The sequence below is a fragment of the Dendrobates tinctorius genome, unplaced genomic scaffold, assembly GCF_039654945.1.
Source record: "Dendrobates tinctorius isolate UK_male_01 unplaced genomic scaffold, ASM3965494v1 ptg000182l, whole genome shotgun sequence".
Taxonomy (NCBI): domain Eukaryota; kingdom Metazoa; phylum Chordata; class Amphibia; order Anura; family Dendrobatidae; genus Dendrobates; species Dendrobates tinctorius.
The window spans coordinates 1,892,838-1,914,535 of record NW_027361849.1 but is presented as its reverse complement, the minus strand read 5'-3'; the positions used below and the strand labels follow the sequence as shown (position 1 = coordinate 1,914,535).

The window sequence follows — 21,698 nt, the reverse complement described above, 5'->3', positions numbered from 1 at the left end:
CTGTGTATATAGGAGAGTAGTGAGCGTGCTCTGTGTATAGGAGAGTGTAGTGAGCGTGCTCTGTATATAGGAGAGTGTATTGAGCGTGCTGTGTATATAGGAGAGTGTAGTGAGCGTGCTCTGTGTATATAGGAGAGTGTAGTGAGCGTGCTCTGTATATAGGAGAGTGTAGTGAGCGTGCTCTGTGTATAGGAGAGTGTAGTGAGCGTGCTCTGTGTATAGGAGAGTGTAGTGAGCGTGCTGTGTATATAGGAGTGTGTAGTGAGCGTGCTCTGTGTATATAGGAGTGTGTAGTGAGCATGCTCTGTGTATTGGAGAGTGTAGTGAGCGTGCTCTGTATATAGGAGTGTGTAGTGAGCGTGCTCTGTGTATAGGAGAGTGTAGTGAGCGTGCTGTGTATATAGGAGAGTGTAGTGAGCGTGCTGTGTATATAGGAGAGTGTAGTGAGCGTGCTGTGTATATAGGAGAGTGTAGTGAGCGTGCTCTGTGTATAGGAGAGTGTAGTGAGCGTGCTGTGTATATAGGAGAGTGTAGTGAGCGTGCTCTGGGTATAGGAGAGTGTAGTGAGCGTGCTCTGTATATAGGAGAGTGTAGTGAGCGTGCTCTGTATAGGAGAGTGTAGTGAGCGTGCTCTGTGTATATAGGAGAGTGTAGTGAGCGTGCTCTGTATATAGGAGAGTGTAGTGAGCGTGCTCTGTGTATAGGAGAGTGTAGTGAGCGTGCTCTGTGTATAGGAGAGTGTAGTGAGCGTGCTGTGTATATAGGAGTGTGTAGTGAGCGTGCTCTGTGTATATAGGAGTGTGTAGTGAGCATACTCTGTGTATTGGAGAGTGTAGTGAGCGTGCTCTGTATATAGGAGTGTGTAGTGAGTGTGCTCTGGGTATAGGAGAGTGTAGTGAGCGTGCTCTGTATATAGGAGAGTGTAGTGAGCGTGCTCTGTATATAGGAGAGTGTAGTGAGCGTGCTCTGTGTATAGGAGAGTGTAGTGAGCGTGCTGTGTACATAGGAGAGTGTAGTGAGCGTGCTCTGTGTATAGGAGAGTGTAGTGAGCGTGCTCTGTGTATAGGAGAGTGTAGTGAGCGTGCTGTGTATATAGGAGAGTGTAGTGAGCGTGCTCTGTGTATATAGGAGAGTGTAGTGAGCGTGCTCTGTGTATAGGAGAGTGTAGTGAGCGTGCTCTGTGTATAGGAGAGTGTAGTGAGCGTGCTCTGTATATAGGAGAGTGTAGTGAGCGTGCTGTGTATATAGGAGAGTGTAGTGAGCGTGCTCTGTGTATATAGGAGAGTGTAGTGAGCGTGCTCTGTGTATATATGAGAGTGTAGTGAGCGTGCTCTGTGTATAGGAGAGTGTAGTGAGCGTGCTCTGTATGTAGGAGAGTGTAGTGAGCGTGCTCTGTGTATAGGAGAGTGTAGTGAGCGTGCTCTGTGTATAGGAGAGTGTAGTGAGCGTGCTCTGGGTATAGGAGAGTGTAGTGAGCGTGCTCTGTATATAGGAGAGTGTAGTGAGCGTACTCTGTGTATAGGAGAGTGTAGTGAGCGTGCTCTGTATATAGGAGTGTGTAGTGAGCGTGCTCTGTATATAGGAGTGTGTAGTGAGCGTGCTCTGTGTATAGGAGAGTGTAGTGAGCGTGCTCTGGGTATAGGAGAGTGTAGTGAGCGTGCTCTGTATATAGGAGAGTGTAGTGAGCGTACTCTGTGTATAGGAGAGTGTAGTGAGCGTGCTCTGTATATAGGAGTGTGTAGTGAGCGTGCTCTGTGTATAGGAGAGTGTAGTGAGCGTGCTCTGTGTATAGGAGAGTGTAGTGAGCGTGCTCTGTATATAGGAGAGTGTAGTGAGCGTGCTGTGTATATAGGAGAGTGTAGTGAGCGTGCTCTGTGTATATAGGAGAGTGTAGTGAGCGTGCTCTGTGTATATAGGAGAGTGTAGTGAGCGTGCTCTGTGTATAGGAGAGTGTAGTGAGCGTGCTCTGTATGTAGGAGAGTGTAGTGAGCGTGCTCTGTGTATAGGAGAGTGTAGTGAGCGTGCTCTGTGTATAGGAGAGTGTAGTGAGCGTGCTCTGGGTATAGGAGAGTGTAGTGAGCGTGCTCTGTATATAGGAGAGTGTAGTGAGCGTACTCTGTGTATAGGAGAGTGTAGTGAGCGTGCTCTGTATATAGGAGTGTGTAGTGAGCGTGCTCTGTATATAGGAGTGTGTAGTGAGCGTGCTCTGGGTATAGGAGAGTGTAGTGAGCGTGCTCTGTATATAGGAGAGTGTAGTGAGCGTGCTCTGTGTATAGGAGAGTAGTGAGCGAGTTCTATGACCTGTTCAGGTAGAGGGTGAAGTTGTTTTCTTCCGTGTTGTGTGATCAGCCACCAGGAAGCTCCCTCTGTAGATCCCAGATCCTGAGATCTCAGTATCAGTCTCCTATTGGCAGCTGTTATGTGCGGACTTCACACAAGGTCGAGGATTCTGATGACAGACCCAGCAGCTGTCACCTGTGATGCTTCAGAGCAGCGCTCACTGGGCCCCGGTAATAGCCGATCATTGTTTTTTTTTTTATGGAGAACCATCATCATCTTCATCATCTTGTTTTCTCCTTAAAAGGCTTTTCAGGACAAACTCAAAACATCCAGAAAAACGAATGATAAGAATGTGGACTTTACCCAGAGACCGAGAGGTGAGAGTATAACTGAGCGCAGCAAAAGTGTAACTGCCCAAATGTCGACAGTAATAATCTACTGCCTGTATACAGAGATACATGATAAGATCCTGTCTGCAGCCACCACTAGGGGGAGCTCCCTGTATACAGAGATACATGATAAGATCCTGTCTGCAGCCACCACTAGGGGGAGCTCCCTGTATACAGAGATACATGATAAGATCCTGTCTGCAGCCACCACTAGGGGGAGTTCCCTGTATACAGAGATACATGATAAGATCCTGTCTGCAGCCACCACTAGGGGGAGCTCCCTGTATACAGGGATACGTGATAAGATCCTGTCTGCAGCCACCACTAGGGGGAGCTCCCTGTATACAGTGATACATGATAAGATCCTGTCTGCAGTCACCACTAGGGGGAGCTCCCTGTATACAGAGATACGTGATAAGACCCTGTCTGCAGTCACCACTAGGGGGAGCTCCCTGTATACAAATACATGATAAGATCCTGTCTGCAGCCACCACTAGGGGGAGCTCTCTGTATACAGAGATACATGATAAGATCCTGTCTGCAGTCACCACTAGGGGGAGCTCTCTGTATACAGAGATACATGATCTTGTCTGCAGCCACCACTAGGGGGAGCTCCCTGTATACAGAGATGCATGATAAGATTCTGTCTGCAGCCACCACTAGTGGGAGCTCCCTGTATACAGAGATGCATGATAAGATCTTGTCTGCAGCCACCACTAGGAGGAGCTCTCTGTATACAGAGATACATGATAAGATGCTGTCTGCAGCCACCACTAGGGGGAGCTCCCTGTATACAGAGATACATGATAAGATCCTGTCTGCAGCCTCCACTAGGGGGAGCTCCCTGTATACAGAGATACATGATAAGATCCTGTCTGCAGCCTCCACTAGGGGGAGCTCCCTGTATGCAGAGATATGTGATATCCAGTGGGACATAGGATTCACCACTGACAATAAGTCATTTTTCTTTATGACCCCCTCTCGCCCTTGGGGTCTGTGCTGTCCGGATATGTGACCCCTCTCGCCTTCTTTCTGCTTTGCAGGGCCGGAGTCGCCGATTGATGAGATGTGTGTGAGATTGGCCGGGGGGTGCGCCGAGGACGTGGGGGCGGCTGCGGCCTGGCTCGGGCGTCTCCTGTCGGAGCCTCCTCTGCTCATACACAATAACCATTTGCTGCTCTGTGGAAATGAAGAATTGGACGTTTTTGCTTCGTGCCCTCAGAGTGTGAACATAGAGGAAGAAGTGAAGGCCGGGGAGGCCACGCTGAGGATCCAGGGTCCGTGCCCGGACAGGGTGATGGCGGCCGTACAGGCAGAGCGCCTCCTGCTGGATGTCCAGGATGAGATGGCGGAGTCGCTGGGGGAAGAGCTGCTGGCGGCCGCCGTCATCTGGTTCTATGACGGTCAGCCATATTCTCCAAAAGCCAACAGGGAGGTGGAGGAAGCCTTCATGTCCCGAAAGGACGTCACCCTGAGCGTGCCGCCCAGCCACATGATCCACGTGAAGAGCCGCACCGCGTGCGAGAGCGACCGGAAATTCACCCTCCAGAGACGAAGTGAGTGACTAATGTGTGCGGTGTAATGAGGGGTCCTGACGGTAAGGCCGTGTTCACATGTCCAGTAGTGATCCGGCGCAAGGATCCAGCAGCTGTTGGGGGGCTGTGCAGACACCTGATAACTGATCACTGCTGGATCCATTACTCACAGAGCAACAGATCCACCGGCATATACGGCAAGGTGCCGATAATTATACCGCACCCTGCGGGGAGCATCTGATAGCGGTGTGCTGCGGGGAACATCTGATAGCGGTGTGCTGCGGGGAACATCTGATAGCGGTTCAGTGTGGAGAACATCTGATAGCGGTGTGCTGCGGGGAGCATCTGATAGCGGTGTGCTGCGGGGAACATCTGATAGCGGCTCAGTGTGGAGAACATCTGATAGCGGTGTGCTGCGGGGAACATCTGATAGCGGTGTGCTGCGGGGAACATCTGATAGCGGCTCAGTGTGGAGAACATCTGATAGCGGTGCGCTGCGGGGAGCATCTGATGGCGAGGTGCTGCGGGGAACATCTGCTGGTAGCGGTGTGCTGCGGGGAACATCTGATAGCGGCTCAGTGTGGAGAACATCTGATAGCGGTGTGCTGCGGGGAGCATCTGATGGCGACGTGCTGCGGGGAACATCTGATAGCGTCGTGCTGCAGGAAACATCTGCTGATAGCGGTGTGCTGCGGGGAGCATCTGATGGTGACGTGCTGTGGGAAACATCTGCTGATAGTGGTGCGCTGCGGGGAGCGTCTGATGGCGACGTGCTGTGGGGAACATCTGCTGATAGCGGTGTGCTGCGGGGAGCATCTGATGGCGGCTCAGTGTGGAGAACATCTGCTGATAGCGGTGTGCTGCGGGGAGCATCTGATGGCGACGTGCTGCGGGGAACATCTGATAGCGGTGCGCTGCGGGGAGCATCTGATGGCGACGTGCTGCAGGGAACATCTGATATCGGTGTGCTGCGGGGAGCATCTGATGGCGACGTGCTGCGGGGAACATCTGATAGCGGTGCGCTGCGGAGAGCATCTGATGGTGACGTGCTGTGGGGAACATCTGATAGCGGTGCGCTGCGGGGAACATCTGATGGTGACGTGCTGCGGGGAACATCTGATGGTGACGTGCTGCGGGGAACATCTGCTGATAGCGGTGTGCTGCGGGGAGCATCTGATGGTGACGTGCTGTGGGGAACATCTGATAGCGGTGCGCTGCGGGGAACATCTGATGGTGACGTGCTACGGGGAACATCTGATGGTGACGTGCTGCGGGGAACATCTGATAGCGGCGCGCTGCGGGGAACATCTGCTGATAGCGTTGTGCTGCGGGGAGCATCTGATGGCGTCGTGCTGCGGAGAACATCTGATAGCGGTGTGCTGCGGGGAACATCTGATGGCGGCGCGCTGCGGGGAACATCTGCTGATAGCGTTGTGCTGCGGGGAGCATCTGATGGCGTCGTGCTGCGGAGAACATCTGATAGCGGTGCGCTGCGGGGAGCATCTGATGGCGTCGTGCTGCGGAGAACATCTGATAGCGGTGCGCTGCGGGGAACATCTGATGGCGACGTGCTGCGGGGAACATCTGATAGCGGTGTGCTGTGGGGAGCATCTGCTGATAGCGGTGTGCTGCGGGGAGCATCTGATGGCGACGTGCTGCGGGGAACATCTGCTGATAGCGGTGTGCTGTGGGGAGCATCTGATGGCGACGTGCTGCGGGGAACATCTGATAGCGGTGTGCTGTGGGGAGCATCTGCTGATAGCGGTGTGCTGCGGGGAGCATCTGATGGCGACGTGCTGCGGGGAACATCTGCTGATAGCGGTGTGCTGTGGGGAACATCTGCTGATAGCGTTGTGCTGCGGGGAGCATCTGATGGCGACGTGCTGCGGGGAACATCTGATAGCGGTGTGCTGCGGGGAACATCTGATGGCGACGTGCTGCGGGGAACATCTGCTGATAGCGTTGTGCTGTGGGGAGCATCTGCTGATAGCGGTGTGCTGTGGGGAGCATCTGATGGCGACGTGCTGCAGGGAACATCTGCTGATAGCGGTGTGCTGTGGGGAGCATCTGCTGATAGTGGTGTGCTGCGGGGAGCATCTGATGGCGACGTGCTGCGGGGAACATCTGCTGATAGCGGTGTGCTGTGGGGAACATCTGCTGATAGCGGTGTGCTGTGGGGAACATCTGCTGATAGCGGTGTGCTGCGGGGAGCATCTGATGGCAACGTGCTGTGGGGAACATCTGCTGATAGCGGTGTGCTGTGGGGAACATCTGCTGATAGCGGTGTGCTGTGGGGAACATCTGCTGATAGCGTTGTGCTGCGGGGAGCATCTGATGGCGACGTGCTGCGGGGAACATCTGATAGCGGTGTGCTGTGGGGAACATCTGCTGATAGCGGTGTGCTGCGGGGAACATCTGATAGCATTGTGCTGCGGGGAGCATCTGATGGCGACGTGATGCGGGGAACATCTGCTGATAGCGGTGTGCTGTGGGGAACATCTGCTGATAGCGGTGCGCTGCGGGGAGCATCTGATGGCGAGGTGCTGCGGGGAACATCTGCTGGTAGCGGTGTGCTGCGGGGAACATCTGATAGCGGCTCAGTGTGGAGAACATCTGATAGCGGTGTGCTGCGGGGAGCATCTGATGGCGACGTGCTGCGGGGAACATCTGATAGCGTCGTGCTGCAGGAAACATCTGCTGATAGCGGTGTGCTGCGGGGAGCATCTGATGGTGACGTGCTGTGGGAAACATCTGCTGATAGTGGTGCGCTGCGGGGAGCATCTGATGGCGACGTGCTGTGGGGAACATCTGCTGATAGCGGTGTGCTGCGGGGAGCATCTGATGGCGGCTCAGTGTGGAGAACATCTGATAGCGGTGTGCTGCGGGGAGCATCTGATGGCGACGTGCTGCGGGGAACATCTGATAGCGGTGCGCTGCGGGGAGCATCTGATGGCGACGTGCTGCGGGGAACATCTGATATCGGTGTGCTGCGGGGAGCATCTGATGGCGACGTGCTGCGGGGAACATCTGATAGCGGTGCGCTGCGGGGAGCATCTGATGGTGACGTGCTGTGGGGAACATCTGATAGCGGTGCGCTGCGGGGAACATCTGATGGTGACGTGCTGCGGGGAACATCTGATGGTGACGTGCTGCGGGGAACAACTGCTGATAGCGGTGTGCTGCGGGGAGCATCTGATGGTGACGTGCTGTGGGGAACATCTGATAGCGGTGCGCTGCGGGGAACATCTGATGGTGACGTGCTGCGGGGAACATCTGATGGTGACGTGCTGCGGGGAACATCTGCTGATAGCGGTGCGCTGCGGGGAGCATCTGATGGTGACGTGCTGTGGGGAACATCTGATAGCGGTGCGCTGCGGGGAACATCTGATGGTGACGTGCTGCGGGGAACATCTGATGGTGACGTGCTGTGGGGAACATCTGCTGATAGCGGTGTGCTGCGGGGAGCATCTGATGGTGACGTGCTGTGGGGAACATCTGATAGCGGTGCGCTGCGGGGAACATCTGATGGTGACGTGCTACGGGGAACATCTGATAGCGGCGCGCTGCGGGGAACATCTGCTGATAGCGTTGTGCTGCGGGGAGCATCTGATGGCGTCGTGCTGCGGAGAACATCTGATAGCGGTGTGCTGCGGGGAACATCTGATGGCGACGTGCTGCGGGGAACACCTGCTGATAGCGTTGTGCTGTGGGGAGCATCTGCTGATAGCGGTGTGCTGTGGGGAGCATCTGATGGCGACGTGCTGCGGGGAACATCTGCTGATAGCGGTGTGCTGTGGGGAGCATCTGCTGATAGCGGTGTGCTGCGGGGAGCATCTGATGGCGACGTGCTGCGGGGAACATCTGCTGATAGCGGTGTGCTGTGGGGAGCATCTGATGGCGACGTGCTGCGGGGAACATCTGATAGCGGTGCGCTGCGGGGAGCATCTGATGGCGACGTGCTGCAGGGAACATCTGATATCGGTGTGCTGCGGGGAGCATCTGATGGCGACGTGCTGCGGGGAACATCTGATAGCGGTGCGCTGCGGAGAGCATCTGATGGTGACGTGCTGTGGGGAACATCTGATAGCGGTGCGCTGCGGGGAACATCTGATGGTGACGTGCTGCGGGGAACATCTGATGGTGACGTGCTGCGGGGAACATCTGCTGATAGCGGTGTGCTGCGGGGAGCATCTGATGGTGACGTGCTGTGGGGAACATCTGATAGCGGTGCGCTGCGGGGAACATCTGATGGTGACGTGCTGCGGGGAACATCTGATAGCGGCGCGCTGCGGGGAACATCTGCTGATAGCGTTGTGCTGCGGGGAGCATCTGATGGCGTCGTGCTGCGGAGAACATCTGATAGCGGTGTGCTGCGGGGAACATCTGATGGCGGCGCGCTGCGGGGAACATCTGCTGATAGCGTTGTGCTGCGGGGAGCATCTGATGGCGTCGTGCTGCGGAGAACATCTGATAGCGGTGCGCTGCGGGGAGCATCTGATGGCGTCGTGCTGCGGAGAACATCTGATAGCGGTGCGCTGCGGGGAACATCTGATGGCGACGTGCTGCGGGGAACATCTGATAGCGGTGTGCTGTGGGGAGCATCTGCTGATAGCGGTGTGCTGCGGGGAGCATCTGATGGCGACGTGCTGCGGGGAACATCTGCTGATAGCGGTGTGCTGTGGGGAGCATCTGATGGCGACGTGCTGCGGGGAACATCTGATAGCGGTGTGCTGTGGGGAGCATCTGCTGATAGCGGTGTGCTGCGGGGAGCATCTGATGGCGACGTGCTGCGGGGAACATCTGCTGATAGCGGTGTGCTGTGGGGAACATCTGCTGATAGCGTTGTGCTGCGGGGAGCATCTGATGGCGACGTGCTGCGGGGAACATCTGATAGCGGTGTGCTGCGGGGAACATCTGATGGCGACGTGCTGCGGGGAACATCTGCTGATAGCGTTGTGCTGTGGGGAGCATCTGCTGATAGCGGTGTGCTGTGGGGAGCATCTGATGGCGACGTGCTGCAGGGAACATCTGCTGATAGCGGTGTGCTGTGGGGAGCATCTGCTGATAGCGGTGTGCTGCGGGGAGCATCTGATGGCGACGTGCTGCGGGGAACATCTGCTGATAGCGGTGTGCTGTGGGGAACATCTGCTGATAGCGGTGTGCTGTGGGGAACATCTGCTGATAGCGGTGTGCTGCGGGGAGCATCTGATGGCAACGTGCTGTGGGGAACATCTGCTGATAGCGGTGTGCTGTGGGGAACATCTGCTGATAGCGGTGTGCTGTGGGGAACATCTGCTGATAGCGTTGTGCTGCGGGGAGCATCTGATGGCGACGTGCTGCGGGGAACATCTGATAGCGGTGTGCTGTGGGGAACATCTGCTGATAGCGGTGTGCTGCGGGGAACATCTGATAGCATTGTGCTGCGGGGAGCATCTGATGGCGACGTGATGCGGGGAACATCTGCTGATAGCGGTGTGCTGTGGGGAACATCTGCTGATAGCGGTGCGCTGCGGGGAGCATCTGATGGCGAGGTGCTGCGGGGAACATCTGCTGGTAGCGGTGTGCTGCGGGGAACATCTGATAGCGGCTCAGTGTGGAGAACATCTGATAGCGGTGTGCTGCGGGGAGCATCTGATGGCGACGTGCTGCGGGGAACATCTGATAGCGTCGTGCTGCAGGAAACATCTGCTGATAGCGGTGTGCTGCGGGGAGCATCTGATGGTGACGTGCTGTGGGAAACATCTGCTGATAGTGGTGCGCTGCGGGGAGCATCTGATGGCGACGTGCTGTGGGGAACATCTGCTGATAGCGGTGTGCTGCGGGGAGCATCTGATGGCGGCTCAGTGTGGAGAACATCTGCTGATAGCGGTGTGCTGCGGGGAGCATCTGATGGCGACGTGCTGCGGGGAACATCTGATAGCGGTGCGCTGCGGGGAGCATCTGATGGCGACGTGCTGCGGGGAACATCTGATATCGGTGTGCTGCGGGGAGCATCTGATGGCGACGTGCTGCGGGGAACATCTGATAGCGGTGCGCTGCGGGGAGCACCTGATGGTGACGTGCTGTGGGGAACATCTGATAGCGGTGCGCTGCGGGGAACATCTGATGGTGACGTGCTGCGGGGAACATCTGATGGTGACGTGCTGCGGGGAACAACTGCTGATAGCGGTGTGCTGCGGGGAGCATCTGATGGTGACGTGCTGTGGGGAACATCTGATAGCGGTGCGCTGCGGGGAACATCTGATGGTGACGTGCTGCGGGGAACATCTGATGGTGACGTGCTGCGGGGAACATCTGCTGATAGCGGTGCGCTGCGGGGAGCATCTGATGGTGACGTGCTGTGGGGAACATCTGATAGCGGTGCGCTGCGGGGAACATCTGATGGTGACGTGCTGCGGGGAACATCTGATGGTGACGTGCTGTGGGGAACATCTGATAGCGGTGTGCTGCGGGGAGCATCTGATGGTGACGTGCTGTGGGGAACATCTGATAGCGGTGCGCTGCGGGGAACATCTGATGGTGACGTGCTACGGGGAACATCTGATAGCGGCGCGCTGCGGGGAACATCTGCTGATAGCGTTGTGCTGCGGGGAGCATCTGATGGCGTCGTGCTGCGGAGAACATCTGATAGCGGTGTGCTGCGGGGAACATCTGATGGCGACGTGCTGCGGGGAACACCTGCTGATAGCGTTGTGCTGTGGGGAGCATCTGCTGATAGCGGTGTGCTGTGGGGAGCATCTGATGGCGACGTGCTGCGGGGAACATCTGCTGATAGCGGTGTGCTGTGGGGAGCATCTGCTGATAGCGGTGTGCTGCGGGGAGCATCTGATGGCGACGTGCTGCGGGGAACATCTGCTGATAGCGGTGTGCTGTGGGGAACATCTGCTGATAGCGTTGTGCTGCGGGGAGCATCTGATGGCGACGTGCTGCGGGGAACATCTGATAGCAGTGTGCTGCGGGGAACATCTGATGGCGACGTGCTGCGGGGAACATCTGCTGATAGCGGTGTGCTGCGGGGAGCATCTGATGGCGACGTGCTGCGGGGAACATCTGCTGATAGCGGTGTGCTGTGGGGAACATCTGATAGCGGTGTGCTGTGGGGAACATCTGCTGATAGCGGTGTGCTGCGGGGAACATCTGCTGATAGCGTTGTGCTGCGGGGAGCATCTGATAGCGGTGTGCTGCGGGGAACATCTGATAGCGGTGTGCTGCGGGGAACATCTGATGGCGACGTGCTGCGGGGAACATCTGATAGCGTTGTGCTGCGGGGAGCATCTGATGGCGACGTGCTGCGGGGAACATCTGATAGCGTTGTGCTGCGGGGAGCATCTGATGGCGACTGTGACGAACAGCCCACCGCCGTTCGTCTACTTACGGGCGACACTAACGGGGGTCCCGCTGCCACCAAAACGCGACGGACAGCGGACCCTGTGTCACCACTATGTCACAGTCCCACCACTGACACGGGTGTATCAGCGGACGGAGGGACGAGACACAATGCCGGCACACGGCTATCACAGGCGCAGTGGGGCTTATCTTAGTTATCCCAACACTGGCACCATGTGACCAAAAATATCCAGCAAGCTAATCTCGCTCTACAATTTGCCACAGGGGGGTTTAATTTGGATGCCCCACCACTGCTATCAATCTTCCAAGTACTGCGGGGATTTATGTATATCCCACTTTCTCAGTTCCACTTTGGAACTTGCAGCTCTCCGGCGCCCCCCTTACCCTCAGGTCAGTCAGGGAACTGCACCTAGGATAATTGGTCGCAGGACGGGCTGCCTGTTGTGAACCGGCAATTAGGCTTCTGCAGTAAGGGAATTATCAGCTGTGGCCGCAGCCCCTCATTCAGCTATATAAGACCCTTCTAGACTGCCAGCAAGCCGCAATAGCCGTGCACAACGTGCTGCCACCAGTCACGGTTACTTAATTCACAGTGTTAAATTAAGAGGGTCCGTGGCAAACCCCTTGAATTAGTAGCGATTATCTATCAAAGGCGTATAGTTCGAGTCTTAGAGCAAAGAGACAGATCTAAATAATTATTTCATTTATTTTCCGAAAGAGGACAGTGATTACAGATAAAAGTTGCTATAAAATTGAGACATAAAATATGTACAGTACAGGTATAAAATAAAAGTGGAGAAAACAAAGAGAGTACACTCACAGTTCCATATTGTTCCTTAGGCAGACCATGCGGCTAAGGTGGGTGGAGGCGGAGCTGCACTTCTCCGCTCATCTAGGTCTTTCTAGCACGACGACTTGAGCTGTTCTGCTCTGGTTTTGTCCAGGAAATGCTTTATAGACTTGCTATGTGACATCACGGAGAGATGCATGCTGGGTTAATCCCACCTCTCCCTTTTGGATTTAGAATTACACTAGAAAACTTATACTAATCATAACTCCGTGGGGGCAGCCCGCACAGACACATATAGGGCATCATTGGTTGTGATTTGTTGAGTACAATAATTCAAGACCAAATATGCAGTAGTTCTGATACACCGTTTAGCTGGAACACATATCTCAGGTTCTGAAAGGATTACGCTTCGCCAGAACCACGGCAGCGACGCTGTGACCGCCCGGATTACAAAAATGTGATTTTCATATCTCTAGGGTATTTGGTTCTTATGGTATAGTCTCTCATAGTTTTATTCGTTTCAAACAAAGAAGTTTTTCCCGCTCTGAAGAGGAGAGAAGGAAACAAATGGTTGTAGCAGCAGGGGGGGTCTCCTATTACTAGTGCGAACACAGGCTGTAGAGGAGGGGGGGTGGCACTGCTCTGTGTGTGTGTGAAGGGAGGAGGGATGAAGCTGCAGAGCTAGCAGCCTGGATTGTCATATCTGACGGATCTTTCTGGAAAGTTACAACAGAAAACATCATATTTTGTGGACAAAACCCCATACCTCACAGACATTGTACATCACACCTCCCCCCTTAAGAGGGCGCTAAGGAGGCATTACCTCTCGGTAATCGGCCATGCGCACCTCAGCGGGTTCGCCCCGGCGGGACAACCCATCGGCATTGCCGTTTTCACTGCCCTTCCTGTGTTTTACAGTGAAGTCTTACTGTTGAAGGGCAAGGCTCCAGCGGAGCAACCTTCCATTGGTTCCGGACACTGTGTGCAACCAGCTCAGAGGGTTGTGGTCAGTTACCACCGTGAAGGCGCGCCCGTACAGGTAGGGCTGCAAACGTTGCAGTGCCCACACCATGGCCAGACACTCCTTCTCGATGGTCGAGTATGCCACTTCCCTCAGCAAAAGTTTCCGGCTCAGGTACAACACGGGGTGTTCTTGGTCTCCCGAGTCGACCTGGCTAAGCACAGCACCGAGGCCAAACTCGCTGGCGTCGGTCTGTACCAGAAACGGGCGACTGCTGTCGACTGCTCTCAACACTGGAGAGTTGCACAGGGCTGCTTTCAAAGCTTGGAAAGCCGCCTCACAGTCATCTGTCCAGTTGACTGTTTGGGGTAGCCTCTGCTTGGTGAGGTCAGTCAAGGGTTTGGCAAGGGCGCTATAGTCCTGTACGAACCGCCTATAGTACCCTGCAGTGCCCAAGAAGGACTTCACCTGTTTCTTGGTCCTGGGGGTGGGCCAGGACACGATTGCGTCCACTTTTTCTGGCTCCGGACTCATGGAACCCCCGCCTACCCGGTGCCCCAGGTAATGGACCTTGTGCATGCCTATCTGGCACTTCCCCGGCTTGATGGTCAGGCCTGCCTTGTGAAGACGCTTGAGCACCTCCTGGAGGTGCTGAAGGTGTTCCTCCCAGGTGGAACTGAAGACAGCAATATCGTCTAAGTACGCCACTGCGTACTCCTCCAGTCCCCGAAGCAGGTGGTCACCATCCGCTGGAAAGTGGCAGGGGCATTCTTCATGCCGAAGGGCATGACCGTGGACTCGTACAGTCCAAAGGGGGTGATAAAGGCGGATTTCTCCTGCGCCTCAGGGCTCAGGGGAATCTGCCAGTATCCCCGACTCAAATCCATGATGGATATGTAGTTGGCGTTTGTCAACCGCTCGAGCAGATCCTCGATGCGCGGCATTGGGTGGGCATCAGAGGTTGTGATGGCGTTGAGCCCCCTGTAGTCCACGCAGAACCGGGTGGTTCGATCCTTTTTAGGCACGAGGACTACAGGTGAAGCCCACGCGCTTTTTGACCGTCGAATCACCCCCAGCCTTAACATCTCATCGATCTCTTGGCGCATGACTTGTTGCACCGTTTCAGAGATCCGATAAGGTGTTCGCCGTAATGGGGCGTGATTCCCGGTGTCCACCTCATGAACCGCTAACTCCGTCCTCCCCGGTTGGTTGGTGAACACGGGCCGGAAGAGTTTCAGGGTGGCCATCAACTGCAACCGCTGGGACACGGTGAGCGAACCACTTATCTCCATGTCCTCAATGGACCCATTGGCCTTGGCCTGGGCCAGCATGTCCAGGAGGGAATCTTCCTCCCCATCCTCTGGCAGATTGCAGACCGGTAGGACGCAAGCTTCACGTTCGTAGTGCGCCTTCAGCATGTTGACGTGAAAGGCCTTGCGCCTACCCCGAGCATGGTCAAGCGTGACCACGTAGGTGACCGGGTTGAGCTGTTGGTGGACGACGTATGGGCCTTCCCAGGCTGCCTGAAGCTTATCCGTCGGTACAGGGACCAGCGCCCACACCTTTTGACCCACCTGGTAGGTCCGCTCCCGGGCGTTCTGGTCGTACCAGCGCTTCTGGTCAGCCTGAGCCTGCGTCATGTTGTCATGCACCAACTGCATCAAGGTCTGCATCTTGTCACGGAAGCGCATGACATAATCCACGATGGACACTTCTGTGGGGTTTGGCTCATCTTCCCAGGATTCTCTTATCAACCCAAGGGGTCCCCGGACTCGCCTGCCATACAGGAGCTCGAAGGGGGAGAACCCGGTCGAGGCCTGCGGAACTTCTCTGTAAGCGAACAGCAGGTGTGGGAGGTACCACTCCCAGTCGCGCCCTTGGGTCTCAACCAGTATGCGGAGCATCTGTTTGAGGGTACCGTTGAAACGTTCACACAAACCATTAGTCTGTGGGTGATACGGACTCGATACCAGCTGCGTCACCTGCATTTTCTCACAGAGAGCCTCCATTAGGCGAGACATGAATTGGGGCCCTTGATCGGTAAGCATCTCCCTGGGAAATCCTACTCTTGAAAAGATGGTCACCAGTTCGTCAGCCACCTTATCTGCCCTGGTTGAAGACAGAGCTACTGCCTCTGGGTACCGGGTAGCGTAGTCTACCACGGTGAGAATGTATCGCTTTCCGGAGCTGCTGGGGACGGACAGCGGTCCTACAATGTCCACCGCGATTCTCTGGAAAGGCTCCTCTATCACCGGCAAAGGAATAATTGGAGCCTTAAGAGCAGGCCCCGCCTTACCCACTTTTTGACAGGTGGCACAGGAGCGGCAGTAGTGTGTTACATCTGTCCCCATCTTGGGCCAATAGAAGTGTTGAGACAGCCGTGCCTTTGTTTTGCTGATCCCCAAGTGTCCAGCGAGTGGAATCTCATGGGCAATCCGCAACAACTCAGTTCTGAACTGATAGGGGACGACCAGCTGTCTTTCCCTCAACCACTCCTTTTTAGGATCTCTGGGTACTGTCTCCCGGTACAACCTTCCTCGTTCCCAGAACACCCTCTCCTTATCAGACTTGGAGGTGGGCGTCTCGGCGAGACCTCTCAATTTCTCCAGGCTGGCATCTGAGTGCAGAGCAGCCTGGAACTCCATGCTGGAGGCTGCCAGAAGTGACGTCAGGGTCCCCTCTTTACTGGGACCCTCTGGAACCGGCTCTGGGTTCACCTCTGGTTCAGTCTCTCCTGTAGCAGCAGAGGGTCCAGAAGACAGTGCGTTACCTGCGATCTGGGCACTCTGACTGCGTGTGACAGCTGCTATGTATGCCGCCTCCCTGGGGATTTCTACAGACCCACCAGCCGGTGCTGCCCTGGGCTCTACCTCCCTATCCACCCCCAACACTTCAGGAGCAGGGCTACTTATGGGCCAGTTACCTTCCTCGGTGGCACTGGTCAGCTGCATGGCATTACCTTCCTCATGGTCCCCATGCACCTCCCCATTTCCTTGAGCACGGTTGCTTACTCCTGCCAGGGGTTCCTCAGCCGTCTCACTCCGCGGAGTGACGGGACTGAGCACTTCGGTACCTGTGGACACATCTACCGCTTCAAAGAAAGGGTTAACGGGTTCAGTCGGCACAGATACATCAACATCATCATCCTTCCTAGGTGAAGAATGGTTATCAGTTTGCTTTGGTACATTCACATCAGCATCAGCATCATACCTGGGGAAAGAATGGTTGTTAGTTGCATCATTACTCATCAAGGCATTAGCAGGTAACACATTCAGTTTCCCATCATCAACATCATCAGGGTTAACGTTACCCTTATTATCAGTTTGGGGAAGGGTGTCAGGGACGTAGTATGCAACCATCCGCCCCAAGTCAGTCCCCAATAAAACATCAGTGGGCAGGTTTTCAGACACTCCCACCTCCCTCAACCCGCTCCCAGCACCCCAATCGAGATAAACTCGTGCCACTGGCAAGGGACAACGGGTGCCTCCAATCCCGGTGACAGGGTTTTCCCCTCAACAAACTCTTCAGGGGCCGCCAGTCCAGGACGGATGAGGGTTCGTTCAGCCCCGGTGTCCTTGAGGCCTGTAGCAAGACGGGCCCCCACCTGAACAGGTTGAACGTTGTCGTCAGCCCTCCCAACCACACCAAAAGAACAGAGGCGTTGGGCCCGGGGGCCTTGGCTGGGGGGTTCTTCGGCCTGTTCGGACAGGCGTAAAAGAAGTGACCAGGCCGCTGGCAGTGGTGACACAGGCGACTGTCAGTAGCCGGCCTGTTGTTGGCAACAGGGACAGGGCCTCCGGAGGGACGGCTAGCTGGGGCATTGGGGTTGGTTGCTGGCTTACCCCCTTTCCAGCTGGTGGCGACTGGCCTCCGCGTCTCGGGCTTCCGGTTGGCCTCGTGGTTGTCGGCGATCTGCGCCGCTTTGTCCGCGTTCGTCGGTTCGCGGTCCAGGATGAACTGTCGGACCTCAGCTGGGCAGAGATGCAGGAACTGGTCTTTGATCATCAGGTCCCGTAGCTGCTCAAAGGTTTCAACGGACAGTCCATGGATCCACTGGTCAAAGTGGGTCCTGAGTCCTTGCACCACATCACTGTAGCTATCGTGTGGGCCACGTTGGAGGTGCCGGAACTTCTTTCGGTATACCTCAGGTGTCAGCCGGTATTTGGCGATCAGCGCCTGCTTTATGGCGTCATAGTCATCATCATGCGCTTGCGGAAGAGAAGCAAACGCCTCCAGAGCTTTGCCTTTTAGCCCTGGGGTCAAGTACCTTGCCCATTGGTCTTCGGGCAGTCGGTACTGTCTGCAGGCTTTCTCAAAGGCTCGCAGAAACGTGTCCAAGTCCCCATCCTTTTCCATCACGGGAAAATGCTCTGGCCGGGGTTTAGGAGTCTGGACGCTGCTGGGCTCACGGCTTCGGGCTGTGGGGGCATTCCCACCCTGCTGGAGTACCTCCAGTTCACGGGCCCTCTGCGCCTGGCGCTCGGCTCTCTCAGCCTCTCTTTGGCGCTCAGCTCTCTCCTGAGCTTGCTGGATCAGCTGCAGACGTCCAACATGGTCTTCGGCAGGGAGTTGCTGTAGAGCCAATTGCAGATAGGGGTCACGGACTTCCCGGCTGGCGGTCTGCACCATCTGGACCCCTGCGGCTGCACCATCGGCACGGGTGCTGCCTTCTGCGCCCTGGCTCTCTTCCCATTGCACTAGAGCCGCGACCAACTGGGCTTTGGTCTTGTCGGCGACATCAATCTGCTTTGACGTGCACAGGGACCTCAGGATGTCCTTATTAAGCTGCTTATAATAAGATTCTCCCCACGTAGCCATGGTTGCCAACTAAAAGATAGAAAAGAAAAACGAAGAAATGGGAGGGAATACTTGTACGTACACACAAATGTCTCAGAACTAGTAACCACTGAGTCTGTTCTCCAAAACCTATGAAGCAGGATTCCCGCAGGAACCGTGCAGGTTTTTAGTGAGTGGAATGATTGCTCAAACCAAATCACTAATGCTCTAGGATTATCCCACCGCTCTGCCACCAATATGTGACGAACAGCCCACCGCCGTTCGTCTACTTACGGCGACACTAACGGGGGTCCCGCTGCCACCAAAACGTGACGGACAGCGGACCCTGTGTCACCACTATGTCACAGTCCCACCACTGACACGGGTGTATCAGCGGACGGAGGGACGAGACACAATGCCGGCACACGGCCATCACAGGCGCAGTGGGGCTTATCTTAGTTATCCCAACACTGGCACCATGTGACCAAAAATATCCAGCAAGCTAATCTCGCTCTACAATTTGCCGCAGGGGGGTTTAATTTGGATGCCCCACCACTGCTATCAATCTTCCAAGTACTGCGGGGATTTATGTATATTCCACTTTCTCAGTTCCACTTTGGAACTTGCAGCTCTCCGGCGCCCCCCTTACCCTCAGGTCAGTCAGGGAACTGCACCTAGGATAATTGGTCGCCGGACGGGCTGCCTGTTGTGAACCGGCAATTAGGCTTCTGCAGTAAGGGAATTATCAGCTGTGGCCGCAGCCCCTCATTCAGCTATATAAGACCCTTCTAGACTGCCAGCAAGCCGCAATAGCCGTGCACAACGTGCTGCCACCAGTCACGGTTACTTAATTCACAGTTTTAAATTAAGAGGGTCCGTGGCAATCCCCTTGAATTAGTAGCGATTATCTATCAAAGGCGTATAGTTCGAGTCTTAGAGCATAGAGACAGATCTAAATAATTATTTCATTTATTTTCCGAAAGAGGACAGTGATTACAGATAAAAGTTGCTATAAAATTGAGACATAAAATATGTACAGTACAGGTATAAAAACAAAGAGGGTACACTCACAGTTCCATATTGTTCCTTAGGCAGACCATGCGGCTAAGGTGGGTGGAGGCGGAGCTGCACTTCTCCGCTCATCTGGGTCTTTCTAGCACGACGACTTGAGCTGTTCTGCTCTGGTTTTGTCCAGGAAATGCTTTATAGACTTGCTATGTGACATCACGGAGAGATGCATGCTGGGTTAATCCCACCTCTCCCTTTTGGATTTAGAATTACACTAGAAAACTTATACTAATCATAACTCCGTGGGGGCAGCCCGCACAGACACATATAGGGCATCATTGGTTGTGATTTGTTGAGTACAATAATTCAAGACCAAATATGCAGTAGTTCTGATACACCGTTTAGCTGGAACACATATCTCAGGTTCTGAAAGGATTACGCTTCGCCAGAACCACGGCAGCGACGCTGTGACCGCCCGGATTACAAAAATGTGATTTTCATATCTCTAGGGTATTTGGTTCTTATGGTATAGTCTCTCATAGTTTTATTCGTTTCAAACAAAGAAGTTTTTCCCGCTCTGAAGAGGAGAGAAGGAAACAAATGGTTGTAGCAGCAGGGGGGTCTCCTATTACTAGTGCGAACACAGGCTGTAGAGGAGGGGGGGTGGCACTGCTCTGTGTGTGTGTGAAGGGAGGAGGGATGAAGCTGCAGAGCTAGCAGCCTGGATTGTCATATCTGCCGGATCTTTCTGGAAAGTTACAACAGAAAACATCATATTTTGTGGACAAAACCCCATACCTCACAGACATTGTACATCACAGCGACGTGCTGCGGGGAACATCTGATAGCGTTGTGCTGCGGGGAGCATCTGATGGTGACGTGCTGTGGGGAGCATCTGAAATAATAAAGATGTGGAGGGCACCACCAGCAATAAGTAAGGGGATACACCAGTAGTCAGTACAAAATGGACAATGCACTAAAAGGAGAGAAAGCTACTGACCAAAAAAACTGGGATCACCATATCGAGGTAGCTATTTAGGGAGGGCTAAATTAACCCTTCACGGTTGAGCCAGTGATTTCCAAATTATTCCAGTATTGCTAGCAACTCAAATGACCACATGGAGACGGGGGTCTCTGTACGGGAGGATCGAGGCAGATCACTGAGCCCCTTTATTTTAGTCACTTCTTTTATAATCTTTTGCTTAATTATGCAAGGTTCTCAAGTACCAATAGCATCATTTCACTTTATAAGCCAATAATATTGCAAGAAAACCGGAAACTACATATACAGTGGGGCAAAAAAGTATTTAGTCAGTCAGCAATAGTGCAAGTTCCACCACTTAAAAAGATGAGAGGCGTCTGTAATTTACATCATAGGTAGACCTCAACTATGGGAGACAAACTGAGAAAAAAAAATCCAGAAAATCACATTGTCTGTTTTTTTTTCATTTTATTTGCATATTATGGTGGAAAATAAGTATTTGGTCAGAAACAAAATTTCATCTCAATACTTTGTGATATATCCTTTGTTGGCAATGACAGAGGTCAAACGTTTTCTGTAAGTCTTCACAAGGTTGCCACACACTGTTGTTGGTATGTTGGCCCATTCCTCCATGCAGATCTCCTCTAGAGCAGTGATGTTTTTGGCTTTTCGCTTGGCAACACGGACTTTCAACTCCCTCCAAAGGTTTTCTATAGGGTTGAGATCTGGAGACTGGCTAGGCCACTCCAGGACCTTGAAATGCTTCTTACGAAGCCACTCCTTCGTTGCCCTGGTGGTGTGCTTTGGATCATTGTCACGTTGAAAGACCCAGCCACGTTTCATCTTCAATGCCCTTGCTGATGGAAGGAGGTTTGCACTCAAAATCTCACGATACATGGCCCCATTCATTCTTTCATGTACCCGGATCAGTCGTCCTGGCCCCTTTGCAGAGAAACAGCCCCAAAGCATGATGTTTCCACCACCATGCTTTACAGTAGGTATGGTGTTTGATGGATGCAACTCAGTATTCTTTTTCCTCCAAACACGACAAGTTGTGTTTCTACCAAACAGTTCCAGTTTGGTTTCATCAGACCATAGGACATTCTCCCAAAACTCCTCTGGATCATCCAAATGCTCTCTAGCAAACTTCAGACGGGCCCGGACATGTACAGGCTTAAGCAGTGGGACACATCTGGCACTGCAGGATCTGAGTCCATGGTGGCGTAGTGTGTTACTTATGGTAGGCCTTGTTACATTGGTCCCAGCTCTCTGCAGTTCATTCACTAGGTCCCCCCGCGTGGTTCTGGGATTTTTGCTCACCGTTCTTGTGATCATTCTGACCCCACGGGGTGGGATTTTGCGTGGAGCACCAGATCGAGGGAGATTATCAGTGGTCTTGTATGTCTTCCATTTTCTAATAGGTGGCACTAGAGTTCTAGTCCTCTTCCTCTCTGAAGAGACAATTTGCATAATTAGCTAATTATTGCTCCCACAGTTGATTTCTTCACTCCAAGCTGGTTGGCTATTGCAGATTCAGTCTTCCCAGCCTGGTGCAGGGCTACAATTTTGTTTCTGGTGTCCTTTGACAGCGCTTTGGTCTTCACCATAGTGGAGTTTGGAGTCAGACTGT

The 21,698-nt window shown here is 54.2% G+C and overlaps 1 protein-coding gene across 1 annotated transcript in view; it reads left to right on the top strand.

Moving 5' to 3' along the window:
• LOC141054979 (protein mono-ADP-ribosyltransferase PARP9-like) overlaps positions 1-21,698 on the top strand; it is a 105,913-nt gene that overhangs the window by 53,130 nt on the left and 31,085 nt on the right. Inside the window, exons 5-6 of the mRNA XM_073551902.1 lie at positions 2,585-2,657; positions 3,713-4,225. Coding sequence (XP_073408003.1) covers positions 2,585-2,657; positions 3,713-4,225 — 586 coding nt within the window. The remainder of the gene's footprint in view (positions 1-2,584; positions 2,658-3,712; positions 4,226-21,698) is intronic.